At 45.9% G+C, this 21,212-nt stretch overlaps 2 protein-coding genes across 7 annotated transcripts in view; one reads left to right on the forward strand and one right to left on the reverse strand.

Moving 5' to 3' along the window:
* RAD51 (RAD51 recombinase) overlaps window positions 1–1,427 on the forward strand; it is a 35,717-nt gene extending 34,290 nt beyond the window's left edge. For all 3 annotated transcript variants that reach the window (XM_086710395.1, XM_086710394.1, XM_025919041.2), the window contains exons 8-10: window positions 188–317; window positions 525–646; window positions 1,092–1,427. In XM_086710395.1, coding sequence (XP_086566521.1) covers window positions 188–317; window positions 525–646; window positions 1,092–1,215 — 376 coding nt within the window. In that variant the 3' untranslated portion in view covers window positions 1,216–1,427. The remainder of the gene's footprint in view (window positions 1–187; window positions 318–524; window positions 647–1,091) is intronic.
* Window positions 1–21,212, reverse strand: part of RMDN3 (regulator of microtubule dynamics 3) — a 26,266-nt gene continuing 5,054 nt past the window's right edge. The window contains exons 2-14 of one of the 4 annotated variants that reach the window (XM_086710390.1): window positions 18,934–19,103; window positions 18,362–18,574; window positions 15,917–16,109; window positions 15,341–15,484; window positions 9,747–10,038; window positions 8,863–8,965; window positions 6,100–6,160; window positions 4,619–4,694; window positions 4,387–4,464; window positions 4,064–4,162; window positions 3,812–3,865; window positions 3,618–3,698; window positions 1–388 (exon numbers count right to left, since the gene is read on the reverse strand). In XM_086710390.1, the coding sequence (XP_086566516.1) occupies window positions 374–388; window positions 3,618–3,698; window positions 3,812–3,865; window positions 4,064–4,162; window positions 4,387–4,464; window positions 4,619–4,694; window positions 6,100–6,160; window positions 8,863–8,965; window positions 9,747–10,038; window positions 15,341–15,484; window positions 15,917–16,109; window positions 18,362–18,548 (1,383 nt within the window). In that variant the 5' untranslated portion in view covers window positions 18,549–18,574; window positions 18,934–19,103 and the 3' untranslated portion in view covers window positions 1–373. Of the gene's footprint in view, window positions 389–1,760; window positions 3,378–3,617; window positions 3,699–3,811; window positions 3,866–4,063; window positions 4,163–4,386; window positions 4,465–4,618; window positions 4,695–6,099; window positions 6,161–8,862; window positions 8,966–9,746; window positions 10,039–15,340; window positions 15,485–15,916; window positions 16,110–18,361; window positions 18,575–18,933; window positions 19,104–21,212 lie in introns of those variants that run through there. The other 3 variants (XM_086710389.1, XM_025919527.2, XM_086710391.1) reach the window with 3 other exon arrangements.

Consider the following 21,212-nt stretch of genomic DNA (forward strand, 5'->3'; position numbering starts at 1 on the left):
TCCACTTGAACTTACTGGAAATTTTACTTATTACATAGTGCCTCAGACGTGAATACTGTACAAATATTTTAATTAACACATTTATGTACGAATATAACTATGAATATGAAAGTTTAGGGTAGTAAGGAAGGGAGCAGAATCTGACACAGGCTAGAAATAGGCTTCATAGAGTCCTTGTTTCCTATAGGTATGCACTGTTAATTGTAGACAGTGCCACTGCCCTCTACAGAACCGACTATTCAGGTCGAGGGGAACTTTCAGCCAGGCAGATGCACCTGGCCAGGTTTCTGCGGATGCTTCTGCGACTTGCTGATGAGGTAAGTTGTGGGATAGGGACAGACCATGCCTAAGTTTCAGGGTCCTTGCTGGGAGATCAGAACATCAGTACCTGGTGTCATGAAGATAACAGATAGGAAGAGATATATATATTAATCATTCTTTACTTTGTGGGGAAAGGGGTGGCAACAGTAGGGTTCTTTGAATATCTGGCCACAAAAAATGACATTTATTGTTTCCCCCATCAGTTTGGTGTAGCAGTGGTGATCACCAACCAGGTGGTAGCCCAAGTGGATGGAGCAGCCATGTTTGCTGCAGATCCTAAAAAACCTATTGGAGGAAATATCATTGCTCATGCCTCAACAACCAGGTAAAGTGATGGGATGAGCGATTTTGTCTTGGGGTGTCATATTAACTGAAGTAAACATGAAGATATAACATTTCCATTAAACCTGGTTAAAGCTTTTGTTGTATAATTAGACACAGGAGCCCTTGCTAAATCTAATTGTCATGCCCTGGTTAGTACAGATGTTTGCTTTTAGTTTACAAAAGAATGAAAAGCCCCCAAATATGAAAGAATGAATATGAAAGGCCTCTTCCTTGTTAGTAAAAAAGTAATTATTTCAAAATGTTAAATTCACTAAGGTAGGGGCAGGATAGAAGTTGATTCCTCTAGGTTGTAAATGTCCCTAAGGAATACAGAAAGATCCCCAAAGTCCTAGGAAGTATATATATCTGGAAAAAAATTCATATCTACCATAAATAGGAAAAAGATTTTAAAATTATAATAACTTTGGTCTGTTTCTTTGGGTCAGACTGTATCTGAGGAAAGGAAGAGGGGAAACCAGAATCTGCAAAATCTACGATTCTCCCTGTCTTCCTGAAGCTGAAGCTATGTTTGCCATCAATGCAGATGGAGTGGGAGATGCCAAAGACTGATTCATTGGGGCTTTTCCTGTGATAAAGCTTAAGTGCTACAGCCTAATGGAGAGGACTGCTCCCTGGGTCTTCTTCACAGGCCTCTTCCTGTTTTCCTGCCAGAAAAAGGCTTCTGGAAAAACACCTATTCTATCAGCTTTTCTGATGGTGTAAACAGGAGACAGGTCAGTAGTCACAAACTGATCGGAAATGTTTATTCTGTCTGGAGTTTATTAATGTCTATGTGAATTATTTGGGGGGAAGTAAGGAAGATGTTTGACATCGTGCCTTAGGGTTGACTCAAAACTAACAGATGTTCCCCTGGCCAATCTTTAGTTCCCTCGAAGACAAAAGCTGGTGAGACTGGACTCTTCTCTATCTGAACAATGTTGAAATGCCTGGGTGGCAAAGGAAGTAGGTCTCCTCACTGGTGTGTTTTTTTGTTTTTGTTTTTTTTTGTTTGTTTGTTTTTGGTTTTTTTTGTCAGTAAAACTGTCAGAAGTGGGTTTTTAAGTTAGTTTGCCTGAATTATAGAAGAATTTGTTTTTATTTAAGGGCTACTGAGCAGGCCTACTGGGCTACCAGCCCTTCAACATCTATGTGCTTGTTTTTTTAACTGCTAAGAGTAACTCAAGATAATTCTGGAATCTTAATCATTTCAGAAGCTCTAAGTAGATTTAGTGTGGGGCTACTAATAAAGTAGTTATTTGTGCGGTTTATAGGAGTTATTTTGGTGTAAGCTGAATATTTTGAGAGGGCCTTCAAAATAATTTATTGGCACTAACTGGTCAGTTTCTATTGCTTTAAAATTAAGAATTTTAAAGGGAAGTCATACATTCAGATGATTTAGCTTACTAGCCTTCAATGTAATAGATATTACAAGATGAATATCCAATGACTTTCCCATGGCCTTTGTATTAAGCTTTTGTTATAGACTCCTGATACTTGTCCATACTATTCTACTTGAGGGGTTTGAGATCCTTCTCTTCTTCCCCTTCAGACTTCTACTCAGGTTGAATTTTAACCAGCTTTTCAAATTTCAGAGGGCCTCTCGGCTAGTATTGGAAGGAGAGGCATAGAAAATCTCTGCTGTTGCCTGTGTTGATCCTACTGTATGTAGGGAAATAGGAAGACACAGTCAATTTAATGCAGCTTTGTTTAAAGAATGGAGTACCTCTCAGGTCTTGTCCTTCATTTCTTTACCACAAAACAAACCTGGGATGGTACATATATATATAGTAAGCCAGAGTGGCAGATTCTGGAATGGAAGTAAAAGGATTTCAATCCTTTAGTCCTATAAATTTGTCTGAATTATCACAGGTGAGATTAGGCTTTGTGCTGTTAGCCATAAGAGTCAACTAGTTAGAATAGACCTTGGCCAGCCTTTTTTACTTGTAACTAAAATTTCCACTGAAAAGAGCTTAAACTATTAGGTGCTATTTGTCTGCAATAGCTTCTGTAGTAGGAAGTAGTTATGGAAATGTCAAGCAAGAAAGGGGAATATAGTCACTTCTAATCAAATTTGGTTTATTTCAAGTTTGTACCAAAATATATTCCAGGCAACTCAACTCCTCAGATCATCATTTCACAGTCTCCTGTCGTATGCACTGTGCCCTTCTAAAAGCTGCTGGGATTCTATTCCGGAAGTCAAGTGTTCCAGCCCCTCAGCCCAGGAATATAGTTAGAATTCACATGATAGGGGAGAAGAGGGCAATATTCTTGGGCTGCTATGACCTTTCCTTTTACCATGATAGGGTATGGTTTTAGGACTATATACTTTGGTGTTGAATATTAATCAGTAGAAAAGATTAGAGAGTACAAGTTCTGTGTTTTGTTCCCATAGCTCTTTGAAGTTCATCCACTTACAGGCTAAAGGCAGCCTTCGGTGCTAGTCTTGGTTTTTCAAGAATTCACTTAAGAGAACTACAGAAATCCAGGCCTCACGTACTTCCCCAATTTCAGATTAGATAAGGGATTAGAATAAATTAACCAGTGGGCAAGGAAAGAAATTGGGGAATGGTTATAGATACCAGCCAGGCTCGGGAGTCAGGACCCTCACTTAAGCAGTCTTAGATTCCTGATCTAATAAGCAGGGCAGTCTTCCTCAAGTCATGAAGGCCACTGAAATATTATTCTCTTAAAATTACTTCCAATTCTTCCAAGTCTTTCTGGAAAGCTGAATCCTAAGGAGACAAGAGAATAAAACCAAAACTAGACCAGAACTTGAAAATCTAACATTTCCCCAACCACTGATACCTGAGAAGGGCCCTTTGCTTCCTTTTTACCTACTTTCGCAGGACAGCCTATGAAATCTGCCTCCTCCCCTAGGTGAGATATATATAAAAGAACCTATATACAATTTTCTAGGGAAGATTCTTTCCTGAAAAAAGGTCACATGATTCAAGGGCTCTTCAAAGTATTACCTCATTGGTGACATCTGGCAGCTCCAGGGCTAACTTCATCCACTGTCTAGCTTCAGGGTTTTTTCCTAGTTCTCTGTAGCACTGAAAAGATACAACAGTGAAAACCTGGGAGAAATACCACCAGAACCTGGACTTTCAGGACTTCCCACAAATAACATGTTTTCATCGATGTTGAAAAAGGCAGGTGAGTTTACCTTGGAAATATATACCCTCCCTGCTTTGGAAAATCCTGGCTGTAGTTCTTCAGCCTAGAAAAGGGAGGAATGCGGTTCAGTAAGGGGATTACCATGTTCAAGTCAGGCTGAGGTTTATTAAATAGAGCTTTCCAGTTCCCAACCCAAAGACTGATCCAGTCATCCAGGGAACTCTCTAAGCTATCCAAGTGGTTCTGATTTTCCCATAGAAAATTGCCCCCTACCAGAAATCTGTCCCTTCCTTCCCGGTACCTTTAGGAAGCTCTGGAGGGCATCCTGCACAGTGGCACTGAGAGGGCTTTCGAACAAGGCTGTAGCAGTTTTTTTCTCTAGCCAGCTCAGGTGAGAGACCTGCCACCAAAAGAGCAAGGTGTAAATTTAAGAACATCAAATATTCTGTACTTAAAACATGGTCAGATAGGGCTGGGTCCAGTCACCCATAACACAACCATTCAGAGGAAATGGGTACTTGAGCCAGACCAGGCTGCGGCCCCTGCTTGCAGGTTTTCACTGCAAGGATAGCAGTGTCACGGGACACTTAGGGCCTTGATACCAGGCCCCAGAATTTAGCTTACCTGGTAGCACCACCTGCCAAGAAGAAAGTGAGCCATAGGGTTTTCTGGCTGGAGAGCAATGGCTTTGTCCACATGCTCCTGAGGGGAAAAATGTAAATCTAAACTACCATCAGAGTTGCTAAAGGAAGAGCAAGTCGTAGACACTGCAGGAGCACCCTTTGCAAGGAGCTGGGATAGAGCAGGCAATCTGGAATAGAGCAGTACAAGGGAAGGAAGAGAAGCCTTTCCTCACCTTGAAGCTAAAGCCACTCTGGATGCGCCTCTGGATGCTCTCATGCTCAGCCAGCTGACCACAAAGCACTGCATACCTAAGGGGGAAAGTGGCAGCGAGCTCAAGGACAAGGAATGGGCTTCTCATCAACTGCCCTCTACCCCCCTCAGAGCTGAAAATAGCATTTTTATATGTATAAAACTCTCTTCATAAATCTGTAGTCCCAATTCATATTCTTTAACAAACACCGGTAGGCTCACAATTCTCCAAAGTATGCTAGGTACAAAAAAAGTGGGGTCCCACCACAGTAAGCTTCTCCTACTTAACATTTAGGCAATGTCTCAGTCCAAATCTCCACTAATTTCTCCATGTAAGGAATATAGCCATGGCGGGGGCATAAAAACTTAAAAAGTGGATCTAATAATCATCAAAACGTAAGGGACCTAAATACATTGCTTATCATCTCCTGAGCAGACACTAAAAGAAGGTCTACATTAGCTTTAGAAGTATTTAAGTATGTCCCTGGGAAGCTGTACTCGTGGACAAATTGGTATGGGATACTCTAGGAAATTCTAATGTTAATTTGGGAACCAACAGAAGCTGATGAAGACAGGCTTCAGATTTATATCCTCCCACCCAATCAGGGAACAAAGCCAGCTTTCCATCTTCAAAAACAAACATCTTACTACCCTATCTCCCCAGCATTGTTTCTAGAAGCACAATTGACATTAAATGAGTGTGTAGAGACCCAAGTTGCCTTTTCATTTATTCACTTAAATATCGGGGGCATCTGTATCGATACTTCCAGAGGCTCATTTCCATATTTCCTCCCAAACAGCTGTTCTCCAAGAATAAAGTGTAAGGCTATTTTCTATCCTGGGCAGTCCAGGAGCCCCAAGGAAGAACACAGGGAAGTGGCACCAAGGACCTGATCCCTGCGAGGAGCTCTTGCAGAGACAATCTGAGGGCAGAAATATGGAAAGCAAGGGAGAGGTGGGAAGAGAATTTTCACTGAAAACTCTTGAGGTGCTGGAAACAGGCCCTAGGACACCAGTTGGATTTGACCCGTGGAAGTTGGCAGAACCTTGCCTGACAAAGACCACAAACAGGGTTGATGTTTTTTAAGCTGATAAACTAACTCATGCAAGCCAAGCAAAGAAGCCAAAGTCCACCACCAGCCAGGGATTGCAGCTAGGGGAAAGAAGAGCTTGTGCAGGACAAACTACAAACTGTGCCAGCTTCCTTGAAGAGCCAAGAACCCACAAATTTTGTAGCTAGGATAACTCTTAAAAAGCTATGCGTTTCTCTAAGTCCCAACAACAAATCCTATTTCCCCTTGCCTCACTCCCAAGGCACCTTCCAAAAATCGACCCCCCCCTCCCCCCAGGTCCCTGCTCCCTCTCCTGTCTCCTTTGGCAAGCGCCTTTGTGGTCAGGGCAGAGAAATGGCTCTCTTCCACTCTAACTCATGCTAACTCTTCCCACGACCCTGTAGATTATTACCACTGGTGACATTCAGCATTCTCATTCCCCTTCTCCAGAGCAGCCTCTGCCTCTTCTTTTCCTGTAAGACAAAGGTAATCCAGAGTTGACAAGGGTTCCCATGCACACTTCCACAGCAGGGGCTCTGGCAACAATAACTGCTCTAGCTCTTACTAATCCCTATCCTGGCTAGATTTGTTTGAAATAATTTTCAGTTTGACCAGAATGAAAAGCTATAAATAGAGCGAGGTGAAGCAGAAATTATCCCTGAGAAGCTTTCTGTCTCTGTCATCAGCTGCCCAGCTACCTTTTGTTTTGTTTTGTTTTGACAGCATCCACCTGATGTGCTCAAAGCATTTTAAACTTTTTTTTTTTTTTATTGAGAGAGAGCACAAGCTGGGGAGAAGCAGAAAGGGAGACACAGAGTCCGAAGCAGGCTCCAGGCTCTAAGCTGTCAGCACAGAGCCCAACTCAGGGCTAGAATCCACACTGTGAGAGCCAAAGTCAGACACTTAACCAACTGAGCCACCCAGGTGCCCCTCAAAGCATTTTAAATATAAAACAACCCAATGGCAAACTATTCCCAACAGACCTTATCTTAGAGGGTTGTGGACAGGCTTCAAGGTGTCCATGTATTCTCTGGAGTTGTATAAAATTTTACCTACAGGTACATTTTATTGAGGAGAGGGCCTACAGCTTTAATCATTCTCTAATGGATCTGTGTTCCAAGATTAAACACAGCTCTAGATCAAAACTCCTCACCAGAGCCAAATGGACCAACGTCTGACCAGAGATGACATTCACTTAGTTTTCTAGGCACTAAGACTGATAAAGAAATCAAGGCCTAAACACATGAAGGCTCTTGACAAGAATTTTCTAGGCTAACAAGGAGCCTGGAGCCCTCTAGCTGGAGAACATCATGCCTACAACACTGGAGAAAAGAGCACACTGCAAAGTAGGACTTCTTGATTAAAGCCGAGAGGGCTTCAAAGGGAACATGGAGAAAATGGAACAAAAGTAATGGGTTGAGGTGATAGGCTAGCTGATGTAAAATGTTTCTTCATGCTGAAATTATAATTATGGTATAAAGTTGCATATGCAACAAATACATTTTTAAGATGGCTGATGAGAAATAACACCCCTCCCCAATAACCTTTCCTCCACCCCTTTTTAAGACCACTCTTTTTTATTTTGAGAGAGGGCTTGTATGAGCAGGGGAGGGGCAGAGAGAGGGAGAGAGAGAATCCCAGGCAGCCTCCACACCTTCAGTGCAGATCCCAACATGGGGTTTGAGCCCACGAAACCTGAGATCATGATGTGAGCCAAAATCAAGAGTAGGACACCTGACTGAGCCACCCAGGCACCCTATAACCTCCCCTTTCTAAACAATGACCAACTGTGGCCCCATCAGTGGGAGGATATGGTCTCTTAGTGGATTTTTCCCTGCCCACTTCAAAGCACTCTCTTAATAGAAAAATCAGAGCTGAGAGTTTCTTCCTGCCAAGTTAGACATGAGGGTGAAAAGATATCACCTAAGATCCCACACAATGGCCTCCTCCTGGTGGTCCGACTTTTAGAGATAGAACAAAATGAAGAACTTTAGACACATCAAGGATGGTCCTAAAAAAGCCATGATTCTAGAAGCAGGGCCTCCAAAGATGTTCAGTCTGTCCTCCAGCAGGAGTAGACTTGTACAGAATTGCTAAGCTCTGCAGACCAGACCAGAGCACTGGCTATGGCTGCTCTAATCACCACTCTACCTTCACCTTCAGGTTTCATCCTGGCTACTGGTACTAATAAGAGATGATCAATGATCAAAAAGAAAGGTTCTTGTTGATACCAAGAGTCCAGATATTAGCCCAAAAGCTGATCAAAATCCTCACCTGAAATTTAGGAGGGAAAGCAAAAGCTTTTGAGAAGAAGCAAACAGAAATTAAGCACCTTCTGTTAAAACTTGGAGATTTTTCTGAAAATATCAATAAACATTCAACTCAACTGGCCTAGTCTTTCTATATTGACAGAATTCTACAAATGACCTTGAGGTATGTCAGATTCTACATTAGCAAAGACTCAATGTTTGTAAGTGAAGAAGTAGACATGTCCACTTTGGATAGTTCAACTGACTTTAGATAACTGAAGAAGACCTAGAAGTCTATTGATGGTGCCTGACTTGGGCTGTATGGCTAGGCAGGACCCATCTTCCCCACAAAGCCAGTCATTTCTCAAAGTCCCAGGATTCTCAGTGATATGACAGGGAAGAGCCCTGAACTTGGCATAATTCAGATGCACCCTACCTCCCAGGATACACACTTTGGTAACAGAGTTGCTAAATTGATCCCAAAGACTCCTAAGCTAGCAGTAGTCTTCCAAACTACTCCTTACAGGCCCTCACCGAACATTCCACTCCTGTTCTTAGAACACATGCCCCACAGGCTCCGTAACAAACCAGATTCCTAAGCAACAGCAAAAAACCCTCTTCAGATTAATAAAGTAGGCTTTGCCCTCTCTTGCAGCTGGGGAGTGAGAACAAAGAATTGCGCTAGTTTGATACAACTATCCCTAAAAACATTTGCACCTGTATTAATCATGATGTGCAGAGAAACAGACTGTGCTGTCTCAAGAAGGAAGAAGCCCATGGGAACCAGAGTTTGTGCTGAGTGAAAGAGGGAGCCACAACTGCCCTGACAGCCTACATCTTCTCTTAGTAGTTCCCCTGAGCCCCAGATGAGCCAGCTATACCCCTAGAATCAGTCACCTTCCCACCAGGAATCTGTCAGCACTTACCATTTAGGGCATATGACTTCTTCTCGCTCACCTCCTCAGTGAGCTCACACATGTCACTGTAGGCCCGGGCCAGACGCCAGAGAAAATCCTGCCGATTTCCATACTGCAGACCAAACAGAGGGATGGATAAGGCCCCTTTTCAGCTGCAGAGAACTGGGGCTCTGGCCTTCTCCCCACGCCCCTTTCAGTTTCCAAGCTAGTGTGTTATAAACTGACATTAGGCCAGCCTTATACACATTGTTTCATCCCCATGTCCTCCCACCTGCACTTAGCTAACTAAGGACGCAATAGTAGAGATTGCACAACCCCTCAGAGTGAGGGCATTCTGGCCTGACACCATGAGGAATAAAGGTCAACTCCAAGATGAAGTGAGGCACAATGAAAGAGAAGTCTTGCTGACAATGAAAAAGTGAAAATGCCCAAGAAAAGGAAAAATTCTAACTGGGGTATTTATACCTGGGTGAGCATAAATTCTAGCAGTGAACCAGAGAAAGGAACTGTGGTTGAATGACCTATACGCTTGTTACAGAAATTTCAAGTAGGGCAGGCAGCTTGGGCTCTGCCTCAAGGGAAATAAAAAGAAAAACTATTCTGGTTCTTTCCACATTTCTCTCTACTGTAAGAGGTAGAGCTCTTTAGCAGTAGTTCTACAGGAGGCAGAGGACTGGGGAGGAAGCTCTAGGGCAGAAGGCACACCTAGGCCCCTGGGGGCAGTGCGTGGCCTACTTGAATAGCACATGCAGCCCTGGGGGGTACATGCAGAACCAGCCATCTCACCCTCCCTTCCCTTCCCAGGTCACCTTTCAGGCTTATCAACTACAGGGGCCTGCTTTCATTCTCGGAGGGTTGGGGGTTAGTAAGGGCAGACGGAGCTGGAGCCTCACCGCCAGCTTGTTGTTGAGCAGCAGCTGGAAACCCTCCCGCTTGCCCTGCTCATTGCCCTGGTGTAACTCATCGGCCTGCTGCAGGAGGGGCAGCACATCCTCCAGGCCAGGGGAGCCTCCAGCCTCCAGGGCTCTGGCTGCTGGGCCTGAAGCCACCTCCACCTCCACCTCCAGGTCCAGAGAATCCTTTCTTCCCATCTTCACAGTCTCACAGCTCACTTCGTCTTCCCCGTCATCACTTTCCCTGTCAGAGTCATGCTCGTAGTCTGACTCAGCGTTGGCCGTTGTATACCTGTGGCAGAGAAATGTAAGTGACAGGGTCAAGGGAGATTTTTTAGCCTCAGAGCCCTAGGGTCTATCCCCACCCACAAACAAGGGCTCTTCATGGCACTGCTGTCCAAAGCCCCAAGTAAAAACCATTTCTATCACTTAAGGGCAGAAATTAGTCCTTGAGAGAAAACTTCCCAGGGGGAACTATGGGCTGGGAAAATGATGCCTCCTGTAGGGAAAGAGTGACCAGCGGGGGACACTGTGGCAGCCAGGGGCTGATGCTGAGCTACCGCCAGGTCAGGCAGATAATCAGAAAAAGCCTAGAAGAGAAGCTGCCTAAAAAGTAATGTACCAAAATACTGCTAGTAGATCTCAGGGTAGAAGAATTAAAGGTAATCTTTTTTGTATTTTTTAATATATAGGACTGCTTTAGTGAGCATATATTCTTATAAGTAAAAAAAGACATACTTAAGATAAAAACTATAATGTAGGTGGAACTGATCTCCTGAGCTAGATTCTCACCAGGCTAAGGGCCTGTCAATCATTTTTGTTTTAGCAGCCAAAAGCACCTGCCACAAACAATGTGGTTGGGTGCCAGCCTCCGAGGCCACGGGCAGCCCAAATAGCAACGTTTTCTTTCTCAATTCAAGGTACACCTCTCTCCTAAGTCAGCAGCCAAACCCAAACCACAATAGGAGTAGTCCTTGGAAACCTTAGGAACTTGCCAGGGATGGGGAAAGGCCACTTTGCAGCTGGAATCAGGAGAGGAGGAAGATCCAAACAGAAGCCCCTGGGAAGGTATCTCTGGGGCCACCGTAAGAAATGCCTCCTAGGAGCCCCCAACCTTGATGCACTCACTGAAGAGGAGGCCAAGTTACTCTTGGCTTCATTAGCAGCTGATTGGGATGTTCTCCCTAACCACCAGCTGACTCAGACAAAAACTGAGAAGGTACGACTTTCAAGGGCTAGAACCGGACACCAGAGCAACCTCCAGACTTGAGTGAAGGCAAAGCAGGTTCTGTCAGAACCAAAAGGTTCCTAAGCACAAGGAGGATCTTAGGGCCATTTAGGGATAAGACTTCCTCCATCCCGGAATGAAAGATAGGGACAGGATACCTGTGGCTGAAGAAGAGATGAGAGGGAGACCTACAAATAAAGACAATACAAGACCACTTAAAGTTGGGCTGAGAGCTGTAGGTCAGAAAGCCAGACAGCAAGGAGTGAAGCTCCATCCAGAAGTACCAAATAAGCAACCAGACCTAGTGCCCCATCCATGCTGCTTTATCAAGGAGCTTCCAGACTCCTCTAATGAAGCGTCCCAGGATCAGCTACTACGGGAACTTGTAAGGTATTGAAAACCTAACTTCACCTTGCTAAGTAATGTGACCCAAGTTCTTTCCCCTCTAGCAATGTGCAGTAAAAACTTCAGAAATTAAAGGGACAAGGAAAAGTGGCATTGGATTTTACAAACCAACCTGGCTGGTGATGAACAAGACCACACACAGGCAGCCTAGAGAAACTCCCAACCAATTCTTACAGCTTGGACAATAGCCTGCCCCAAATGAGAAAATCAAATCAGAGTCTACTAGTGCCTCTACTCATGCCAGCCAGGCCCAGAGGCAAGATGGGTAAATGGGTTACCTGGGACAAAGAGCTGGAGTCTCGTGTTTCCTGTTGCTAGAAGGGGAGACACCATTGCCTGCTGCTGAACCCCCTCCAATTAGGAGTTCTAATGAGGAGTCTCCCAGGGAGGGACCCCTACCCTTACCCCTTTTACAGCAGAGGCATCTGCATAGTCTCTCCAGAGAGCTCACATGGCTGAAGAAAAGGAGTGGTCAGGAGGGACTTTGTTGCCACCCACGGAGTGAGAGCTGGTGGGTCCTTGTGAGGCAGTGAGGCTGAACAGTGAGGAGGCCTTTGACTGCACCTCAGCCTCACTTCAGGGAGCTCTGCTCTGCCTCACTAATTTGCAACCTGGCTGGCTGGCATGCAGTGGGTGGGCACACACTATTGCTCAAGCACAGACATCAGCCTTGTGAACTGCCAGGGCTCAGCTACAGGGGCTACGTCTCTACAGTGATACCATTTTCTCACGCTTAGACCACCAGTCCAGGCCTTGGAGAAATCAGACAGGAGAAAGAGAGAGAGAGATGTGCCTTTTGTTTAACATGCCCTGAGGCTTTTGAGGTCTACCAGGGACTGGCAGGGACCAGCAGGGACCTTTGAAAAGTCTCTTTGGAGCTGTGCCCTTGGGTGGAACACACTGTTCCCATACAAGGTAGAGGATCCATGGCTCCCTCGAAGCAAGGAGGCTAGAGCTACCCTACTCCAGCCCTTGAGAGCCCCCAAGTCAGTGATCAAGGACTCAGTTACACGCATATCCCCTTCTTCTGACGATTAAGTTTCTTTGACTCCTCCTAAACCCCATTAGAAGAGCTGAGCTAAAACATTCAAAGACAACCAGGCATGGGAGACTAATTGGTGAGGGAGATAAGACCAACTTAAATGAGGTGATAAATGCCCAAGGAGGGGTGGCAATGGGGTTGTAGGCAATCCTTCTTGGCTGGGATGCTTGGGAAGGCTTGCTGGAGGAGCTGGTGTTTTAGGGGAAGCTGCGTTTTGACCAGGAAAGAACTAAAGCTGTGTTTGGTACAATGCTCAGGGAACAAGCTCACGAACCCACATGGCGATTCTGCCTCTGCCACATTCAGTCGATCCCCTGGGAGTTCAAAGTTGCTCCTTTATTTGGAAGAAAAAGGCAATACAGCTTTTAGGGGAGTAGGGCATCAAATAGTCTTAGCATTTCATCCCTCAAAGAAGCACTCCTTCCCTGGTCCCACATGTTCAAAGCTACTGCAGGGTTTATGGTCTCCTCCCAAAACCCCCCCTTGGCCTATATGGCACTGACCATGGCAAAAAGAATTATCCACCACGGCCACTGCCCCAGATAGCAGCAAGCTAAACCAGAGTCTTGCACCACGAGCCACCATCAGCTTCTACGTGCCATACGATCGGTCATGGGCTGAACTTGCTGGAGCTATAATTAAGAAAGCCACCCTTCCTCTTGTCCCATCACAGATGGCTGATGGGCCTGTCCTTCCCTTTCTGGCCTTGGGAGCCCCAATGAGCACTCCAAGCAGTGAAGCACCCACAGGCCTCCCTGGTTAAACACCCTGGCTCTCACTCTTCCCAGAAGTTTGTACAACTTCTTAAAATCATCATTAAGAGTCTTGAGTTCTACATCCTGATCTTGGGGAGAGCTGTGACCTCTCCTGTTCTACCCTCTTACAAACATCAGTTTCCCCACCTCCAGTGACCTGCTAAAAATGGGTTGCACAGAGATGCTCCTTAAGTCTCAGGGTCCACTTTGTCCTTCTTTCTTTTCAGTCCAGATGTGTCAAACATGAATTCCATTTTTGCCCCCTCCTCTAACACAGCCTTCTGGAAACAGGCAGAAGTATTAGGTAAATGGAAAGGGGCCATGTCCATGAGCCCTTGACAATACAGATAACAAGGATCAGACAACCCCAACAACAGTAGTCAGAAGTGGAGGATAAAGCTTGTAGCAAGAGGTGCCCGAGCAATAATCAAATCCAGCACAGATACCCCATGGCAGTAATATCGAAAAAGAGAGTAATAATATCATTCTTAATTTTCTTAGAAAACCAATGAGGACAGGCAGGAGAATATAATGGCCCAAACAAGAAAATGAGGCTGAAATTTTCTGAGTAAGATGTACTGAACAGATACTACAGCTGTGGATAGTATGGGTAGGTCTTTCCTGGGCAGTGAGCTGTGGCAGCTCTTTAGTCCATGGGAAGAACTCCCAAGGGCTGCATGGAACATTTCTTCCTGAAAAAGCTTTTCTATGCCCCAACCACCAAGCCAGGCCTTAAATCACAGACCCTCCTGATCACAGACCCTCTACCCCTGCAGACGAGCCCAGCTGAGCCTGCACTCAGTAGCTGTATAACCTTGGGCAAGGCATCAAACCTCACTAAGCCTCAAGTCTCCATGTGTGAAACAGGGAGAAGAGCAGCATCTACTTCATAGGATCCCTGTGAGAATTAGGTGAGGAAATGCCTCTAAAGTACTTAGCGTGCTGTCACAGGAAAAATGAACAGTAGTTACTATCATAAGGTGTTTCAGCTAAAAAACACTGCTGAATGGCTGTGTGCATGTTTATAATTAAATCAGCCCTTCTGTCCCCACATAAGGCTGGGCTATTCTCTGTGCCACTCTTTTTCTTGAAGAGGAAGAAAAGTCAGCCTTGAGATCTCAGCCACCTAGATGACTGGAGCCAGCAATAGACAAGGGCAGAAGCTGCCAGTGACAGCATCAGGCACAACAAAAATGTTCATTCAGACTCCATCCTTGACACAGAAGTTTCAAAATGGCACTATTGGCTCAAAATCGAAAAGCCCTTAGCCTGACCATGTTTGGAGGCTGTCCACCAGACTCCTGCCTGCTGCCCATATCACAGTAAGGCCTACGGTCAGAAGTGCTAAGCTACCAAGTACTTGGGACAGTCAGCTCCCACCTGTGAAGATGCCAAGGGAGCATGAGCAAGCCTCCCGTGTGGGAACACAGGAGCTCCCAGGAGAGGGGAGCACCATTGGTGCTTGGAGGGCTCTGTAAACCTGGCCCAGCCACTGAATGCAGGAAATAAAGTCATAACACAATGCTTATAAAGTCCTTGTAATAGGGGCACCTGGTTGGCTCAATCAGTAGAGCGTGTGACTCTTGATCTCAGGGTCGGGAGTTCAAGCCCTACATTGGGCATGGAGCCTACTTAATTAAAATATATAGGGGTGCCTGGGTGGCTCAGTTGGTTAAGCGTCCAACTCTTGATTTCAGCGCAGGTCATGATCCTGTGGTTCCTGAGTTCAAGCCCCATGTTGGGCTCTACATTGGGAGCGTGGAGCCTGCTTGATATTCTCTCTCTCCCTCTCTCTCTCTGCCCCTCCCTTGCTCTCAAAATACACTTAAAAAAAATTATAAAGCCTTATGATAACACAGGAAAATGCCCAACTAATGTTACAGGAAAAATAAAAATAAAAAAATAGTATGGTAACTGTAAAAAAACCTGCTCAGAGGAAAATAACAGATGCAAGCATCAAGCATTGTTAACATTCCACTTGGCTGGGTGACATAAGGTAGATGGTTTTTCTTGTTTAACCTATTCTGTGCTTTATTCATTTATACCCTTACCTTGTTCCAAAAATTATTCACGCAGCTCAGTGTGAATTTTCTATATAAATTAATATTTTCACAAAACATAATCCAGCTGAAGCCACAACTACCTCCAGGAGAAAAAAACTCACCCGCCTTCGCTCTCAGCATCTGTGAATGTGGCTCCTGAGGTGGCCGTGAAGTAGACAGAGCTGGAGCCAGTAGAGTCACTCCTCTCTCGGGCAAAAGGGAATCTCCGCCGCCGAGCCACTCTCTGGCTCTCTTCCATGTGGGATCTGAAAAGCAGGCCCCTTTAGAGAGGGTGTCATCAGGCCCCAGCCTGCCTGTTTTTCCCTTCCCCATGAGGGAAGCTCTTAACTACTGCTGCTCATTAAATGGCCAAGAATGGACAAAATCCTGGGTCTCTACCCTTAGGAGAACAAGAAGGGCAGCTCCCTGGCCCAGCCCCATTGGGCACACCAGGTAAGTCAGAACAAAGCATTTCAGCTGCTCCCACAGACCACGAGGCCCCAAAAGCAGCAAGGAACTTACGGAAGGCAAGGTACCAAGCATACAGCTTCCCTGGCAGTTATGGGAGAAGCTGTAAAACTGGCTTCTTCCTTAGGGACAGGCAGCAAAGGCCAGGACATGGCTCAGCTGAAAAGCTATAGGGGCTGGGAAAAGTTGAGGGGCGGGGGCGAGGCGGGACAGAAGGCTGCATCACTCACCGGACCTCCCCAACAATCTGCCCGGCAAGCCCCTGCAGGCTGCTCCTCAGCTCCTCCACCTCCCGCCGCAGGGCCGCCAGGCTGCTGAGCACAAAGTCCAGGCGGTCCAGCACCTCCTCCTGCCCTTCACGTGGAAGGCTGGGCAGCACTGCACCATCTCCAGCCTCGCCTGGGACTGCCCGCAAAGGCCTCACTGAAGGAATGACAGCAGACAATGACGCTCATGAGATAGAGTGAGGAAAAGATCTTGGACCTGGAATTCAAGAACACTTGCTTCTCACTGGAGCTCAATTTACAAAAACCCTTGAGGCTCAGACAGTATAGGTTCACAGGTAGGTCCTGGTAACAAGTCTCAAGTGACTATTCAAAGAAAAAAAATTCCAAGATCTCAGTCTATAAACAAGAGCCCACTCTGTTCCAAGAACCTTCCACAGCAAGGCAGGTAACGTAAAATGCTTGCAAGACTTTAGTACCCAAAAGGCAGGACACCTGCCCTGCCAAAGGAAAACAAAACCCCTTACATGCCTAGCTCTCAAATACTAGGCAGTCGATACTCAACACACAGCAAAACTAAAATTGAACTCAAATTCTGATCTTTCATTTCACAAAGAATAGCAAAGACAACTCTGAGCTCCTCTTCATTTAACACCATCATAGAAGGGCAAAGAAAGGGGCAGTTACTAAGAGCAAAGGTATACTGGGAATACCCCATCCACACCCCATGGGAAAAACACCATTACCAAGCCCTCAATTGAGTTCGGGTAAATTCCAACAATAAATGCTAACATCTGGTAGCTACCTAAGGCAATTGGCCTGGAAAATGTAAAAATAGGGAAGAACTAGGAAGGCAGGACCCACAGTCCAGGCAAGCATAAATGTGTTCAAGGACATCTAGTGACAGTGTAGGTCCCCATTACAATACATACCCAACACTATTCAAGAGCAAGAGGGGCACCTGGGTGGCTCAGTAGGTTAAGCAACCAACTTCAGCTCAGGTCATGATCTCGCAGTTCATGGGTTCAAGCCCCGCATCAGGCTCTGTGCTGACAGCCTGGAGCCTGTTTCGGGTTTCTCTCTCTGCCCCTCCCCCACTTGTGTGCACGTGCTTGCTCGCTCTCTTTCTCTCTCTCAAAATTAAACATTAAAAAATTTTTTTAAAAAGCATAGAGCAAGAAAGATTGGGGGAGAGGCGTGAACACACTGGCTTGATAGGAAGAGCATGCGACCTTGATCTCAGGGTGGAGTTTGAGCCCCACCTCAGATGTAGAGATTAAATAAAATTTTAAAAAAGAAAGGTCTCTGGGAACATGCCACTTTCTCCAAACAGCAGAAGAAAAACTGCTAAGAAGTTACAAACAAACCACAAGGGAAAAAAAGGAAAGACTAGCACACTCACAATACTAGGTTAGCAGCAGCTTATAAAATGCTGGCCAACAGGTGCAATCTAAATTGATAACTCTAGGGGTGCCTGGGAGGCTCAGTTAAGTGTCTGACTCTCAATTTCTGCTCAGGTCATGATCTCACAGTTAGTGAGTTCCAGCCCGCATTGGTCTCGGTGAGGATGGTGTGGAGCCTACTTGTAATTCTCTCTCCCTCCCTCTGCCCCTTCAACCCTCTCTCAAAATAAATAAACTTTAAACTAAATAAGTTGATAACTCTTTGAAGACTCTTCTAAAACTAACTTTTCCAATCCATCTGGCATTTGGTAATCAGAAAACACCCATTCCCAACTAACATGGGGTGAGAGGATATGAATGTGCCTCTATTACACACACATGAGGAGAGTGGCTTGAACCAGCCCTAGATGCTTTGGTCAAATGACTTAAGGTCAAAGTTTTGCAAAACGAAAGCACTACCCATTTCAGCTGTGGCTGGAAGCCAGCCACATTCAGCTTCAATTGCAATAAATGCACTCCCAGTTCCATGCTGTGGAAGTCCACAGGACCAGGTGACCAGGCCCAGCCCTGCCACTTAATTGCTCTGTGACAACCTCAGTAAAGTTACATAATCTTTTTGAGTCTCAATTTTCTCCTAAGAAGGATTAAAAAAACCCTGAATAGTCTCTAAGTTCCCTTCAAATTCTAATACATAATTTAATACATAAGTCTCAAGACTCAATCCCCATAAGATTAGTTTTCCCTTTTGCCTTCTTTTGGACTTTTTCTCTACTTATTAAACACTTCACCCACCACTAAGCAAGTGCCTTTTATACACACATAGCACGTTGTGGCCTGAACTAAGCCTGAAAGCTAAACAATTTCACAATATACTTTCCTGGAATTATATGAAGAAGAAGAGAAGAGGAAGACTGCTTTCCTTTTCAATAAACTACAAAAAGGTGAAACTCTCATGCACCCCCACTCCGTTGTCCTGCTATACGCAGCCCGGACCCTAGGCCCATTCGTCAACCATGACTGTGGCCTCAGAGGACCGGCTCCTACCTACCCTGGCGTCCGGGCTCTGAGGTCTGTGTGTAGTCCAGGGAGTTAGGTAGGCTCTGGCTGTGGCCGTGGCGCTGGGTCCGTTTCCACCGCTGGCTGTAAAGGGCACACAGGAATCCAAGGCCCGCGGCGGTGCCCAGCAACAGTCCCAACCCGGCCTGGGCGCCGCCCAAGACCCCCAGTCTAGACATGCTTCATCTGCAGCCCACGTGAGCCACTGGAAGCAGGCGGGCAGGGGGAGAGAGATTCGTGAGCGTGGTCCACCCACCCCGAAGGCCGAGCCCCTGGAGATATCTCCTTGTCCAGAACCTGAGCTCCCGACTACCCTCATCCCCGTCTGGACCCTAAGGATTCCGCCAGACTCCTGTGCGAGACTGACGCGCCTCTCACCCAACCTGGACGCAGCCTCCTGTCCAACACACCCGCAGCCCTGATCTCAAAGTCAGGTTTCTGGGCCTCCAACTCCCTCCCACGACACTGCAGACAACAAACCCGCCGCCCCGGCTGCAAGCTTCGGGCCTCCCCCGCGCCCTCGGAAGGCACCCTGGCTGGCAGCAGATCGACTCAGACCCTTACCCGACCGCTCGAAACCACGGGGACAGCAGCCACGGCCGCGGCCTCTCACTGTCAATGACCGTGACGTCATCAAGCGGCGCCAGCAGCCCCACGCGCCTTTAGGAAGGGGCGGAGAGATGACCGCTTGAGGCTCTGCCTCCGCCTTTGCTTTTTCCAGGGGGCGGTGCCAGCTGGGAGCGGGAAAGGGGAACCAAAGAGGGAGGTGGAGAGGGAAAGAGCAGAGAGACTTCTGGGTCGGATACTCCAGCAGTACCACATTCTGGCCAGTTGAGGTTCCATTTCCCTCCAGTCACACCAGTTTTCCTGCTATTCCCGAATGTCTTTCTCTTTGCGTCTATTGTTGCTTCTGCCTGACCCATCATCTATCTGGAAAACACCACCCCCTTCCCGCCTTTCCTTGACGCTCTGTCATAACTCAGACTTTATTTGATTTTGGCTTAATTTGTTCATGCATTCTTTTTTTTTTTTTTTAATTTTTTTTAACGTTTATTTATTTTTGAGACAGAGACAGAGCATGAACTGGGGGAGGGGCAGAGAGAGAGGGAGACACAGAATCGGAAGCAGGCTCCAGGCTCTGGGCCATCAGCCCAGAGCCCGACGCGGGGCTCGAACTCACGGACCGTGAGATCGTGACCTGAGCTGAAGTCGGACGCTTAACCGACTGAGCCACCCAGGCGCCCCTGTTCATGCATTCTTAAAAATGTTTATTTATTTATTGCCTGGGGGGTGGGCAGGGAGAGCGGGAGGAGCAGAAAGAGTGAGCAAGAATTCGGGGCAGGCTGGCCCTGTCAGCGCACAGCCCCATGAAGGGTTCGAACCCACAAACCAGACCATGACCTGAGCCAAAATCAAGAGTCCCAAGTTTAACCGACTGAGCTAGCCAATCTCCTCTGTTCATACATTTTTTACTCGAACCATTTACTAAGTACTAGATAGCACCTTTGGCAGTTCAAATTAGACCAGATAAATTGTTGGTTACTCACAAGAGGTCCCTGAGTCATCAGGGGCAGCTTCTCCCTGCTGACACTTAACAATATAATAGATGCAAACCCCAGCACTAAAAAAAAAAAAATCTTAAACCTTGCATTGTCTGTAGTACCTTAATCAACAGGGTTATAAACTGTTTTTCCATTTCCAGAATGTAAATGACATTCATTCCTCTAATGATAACATTTTTTAAATCTTTGGGTGAGGCTGAAACTTGAGTTGATCTCTAATTGCTTATATTCATTCAGATACCATTTCATTTTTTAAAAATCTGTATTCATCAGGATTTCTGTGCCCACTGTGAAAATTGATAAAGGGAAACCTCTACAGTAGACAGAGGATATTAGAAGGGAAGGCTGGAAGGGGGAACCATTCCACTTTATGTCAATTACAGGCAGAATTGTCAATTATAGACGCATAACAGAAGAATAGCAACAGAAGAGAATCATCAAATACAGGCTCCAACAGAGAAGGATGTACGATGATTGCATCTCCTACAATAAATCAACTACCCCTGCAACTCAGCCAAAGAGAAACCGTCATCACCTAAACTCTTGTTTCTTTCCAGTGGATTCATGTTCAGAACAACTCCTCCCAACTTCCTCTTTCTTCTCCATAAAATAACATTCCTTTCCTTTGTTGAACTTGCCTATGGTTTTGCTGTAGCTTGCTTGTCATGGATTACAATTCTCTGCTATTCCTGAATAAACCTGTTTTTGCTGGTGAAATAACTGGCAGTTTTGTTTTTTCAGTTTAACACCACCATGGCCTATTGATTTTTATAATCCACTTATATAGGGGTGCCTGGGTGGCTCAGTCGGTTGAGCTTCCAACTTCAGCTCGGGTCATGATCTCAGTCTGTGAGTTCAAGCCCCGCGTCGGGCTCTGTGCTGACAGCTCAGAGCCTGGAGACTGCTTCAGATTCTATGTCTCCCTCTCTCTCTGCCCCTCCCCTGCTCATGCTCTGTCTCAAAAATAAATAAAAACATTAAAAAAAATTTATAATCCACTTTTGTGATTTTATGCAACTTCTTGCAATTTAAAACATTAAAAATACATAGGTCACCAGGGTGGCTCAGTTGGTTAAGCGCCCAACTCTTGATTTCAGTTCAGGTCATGATCTCACAATTCGTGAGTACGAGCCCTGCATTGGACTCGGTGCTGTCCATGCGAGGTTCTCTCTCTCTGACCCTCCCCTGCTCGTGCTTGAACTCTCTCTCTCAAAATAGACGCTAAAAATTTTTTTTCAAAACAAAACTAAAGGACTATGATTCCAGTTTTATCATCAGCAT

This window comes from Puma concolor, chromosome B3, assembly GCF_028749965.1.
Source record: "Puma concolor isolate L17-30 chromosome B3, mPumCon1.1.hap2, whole genome shotgun sequence".
Classification (NCBI taxonomy): Eukaryota; Metazoa; Chordata; class Mammalia; order Carnivora; family Felidae; genus Puma; species Puma concolor.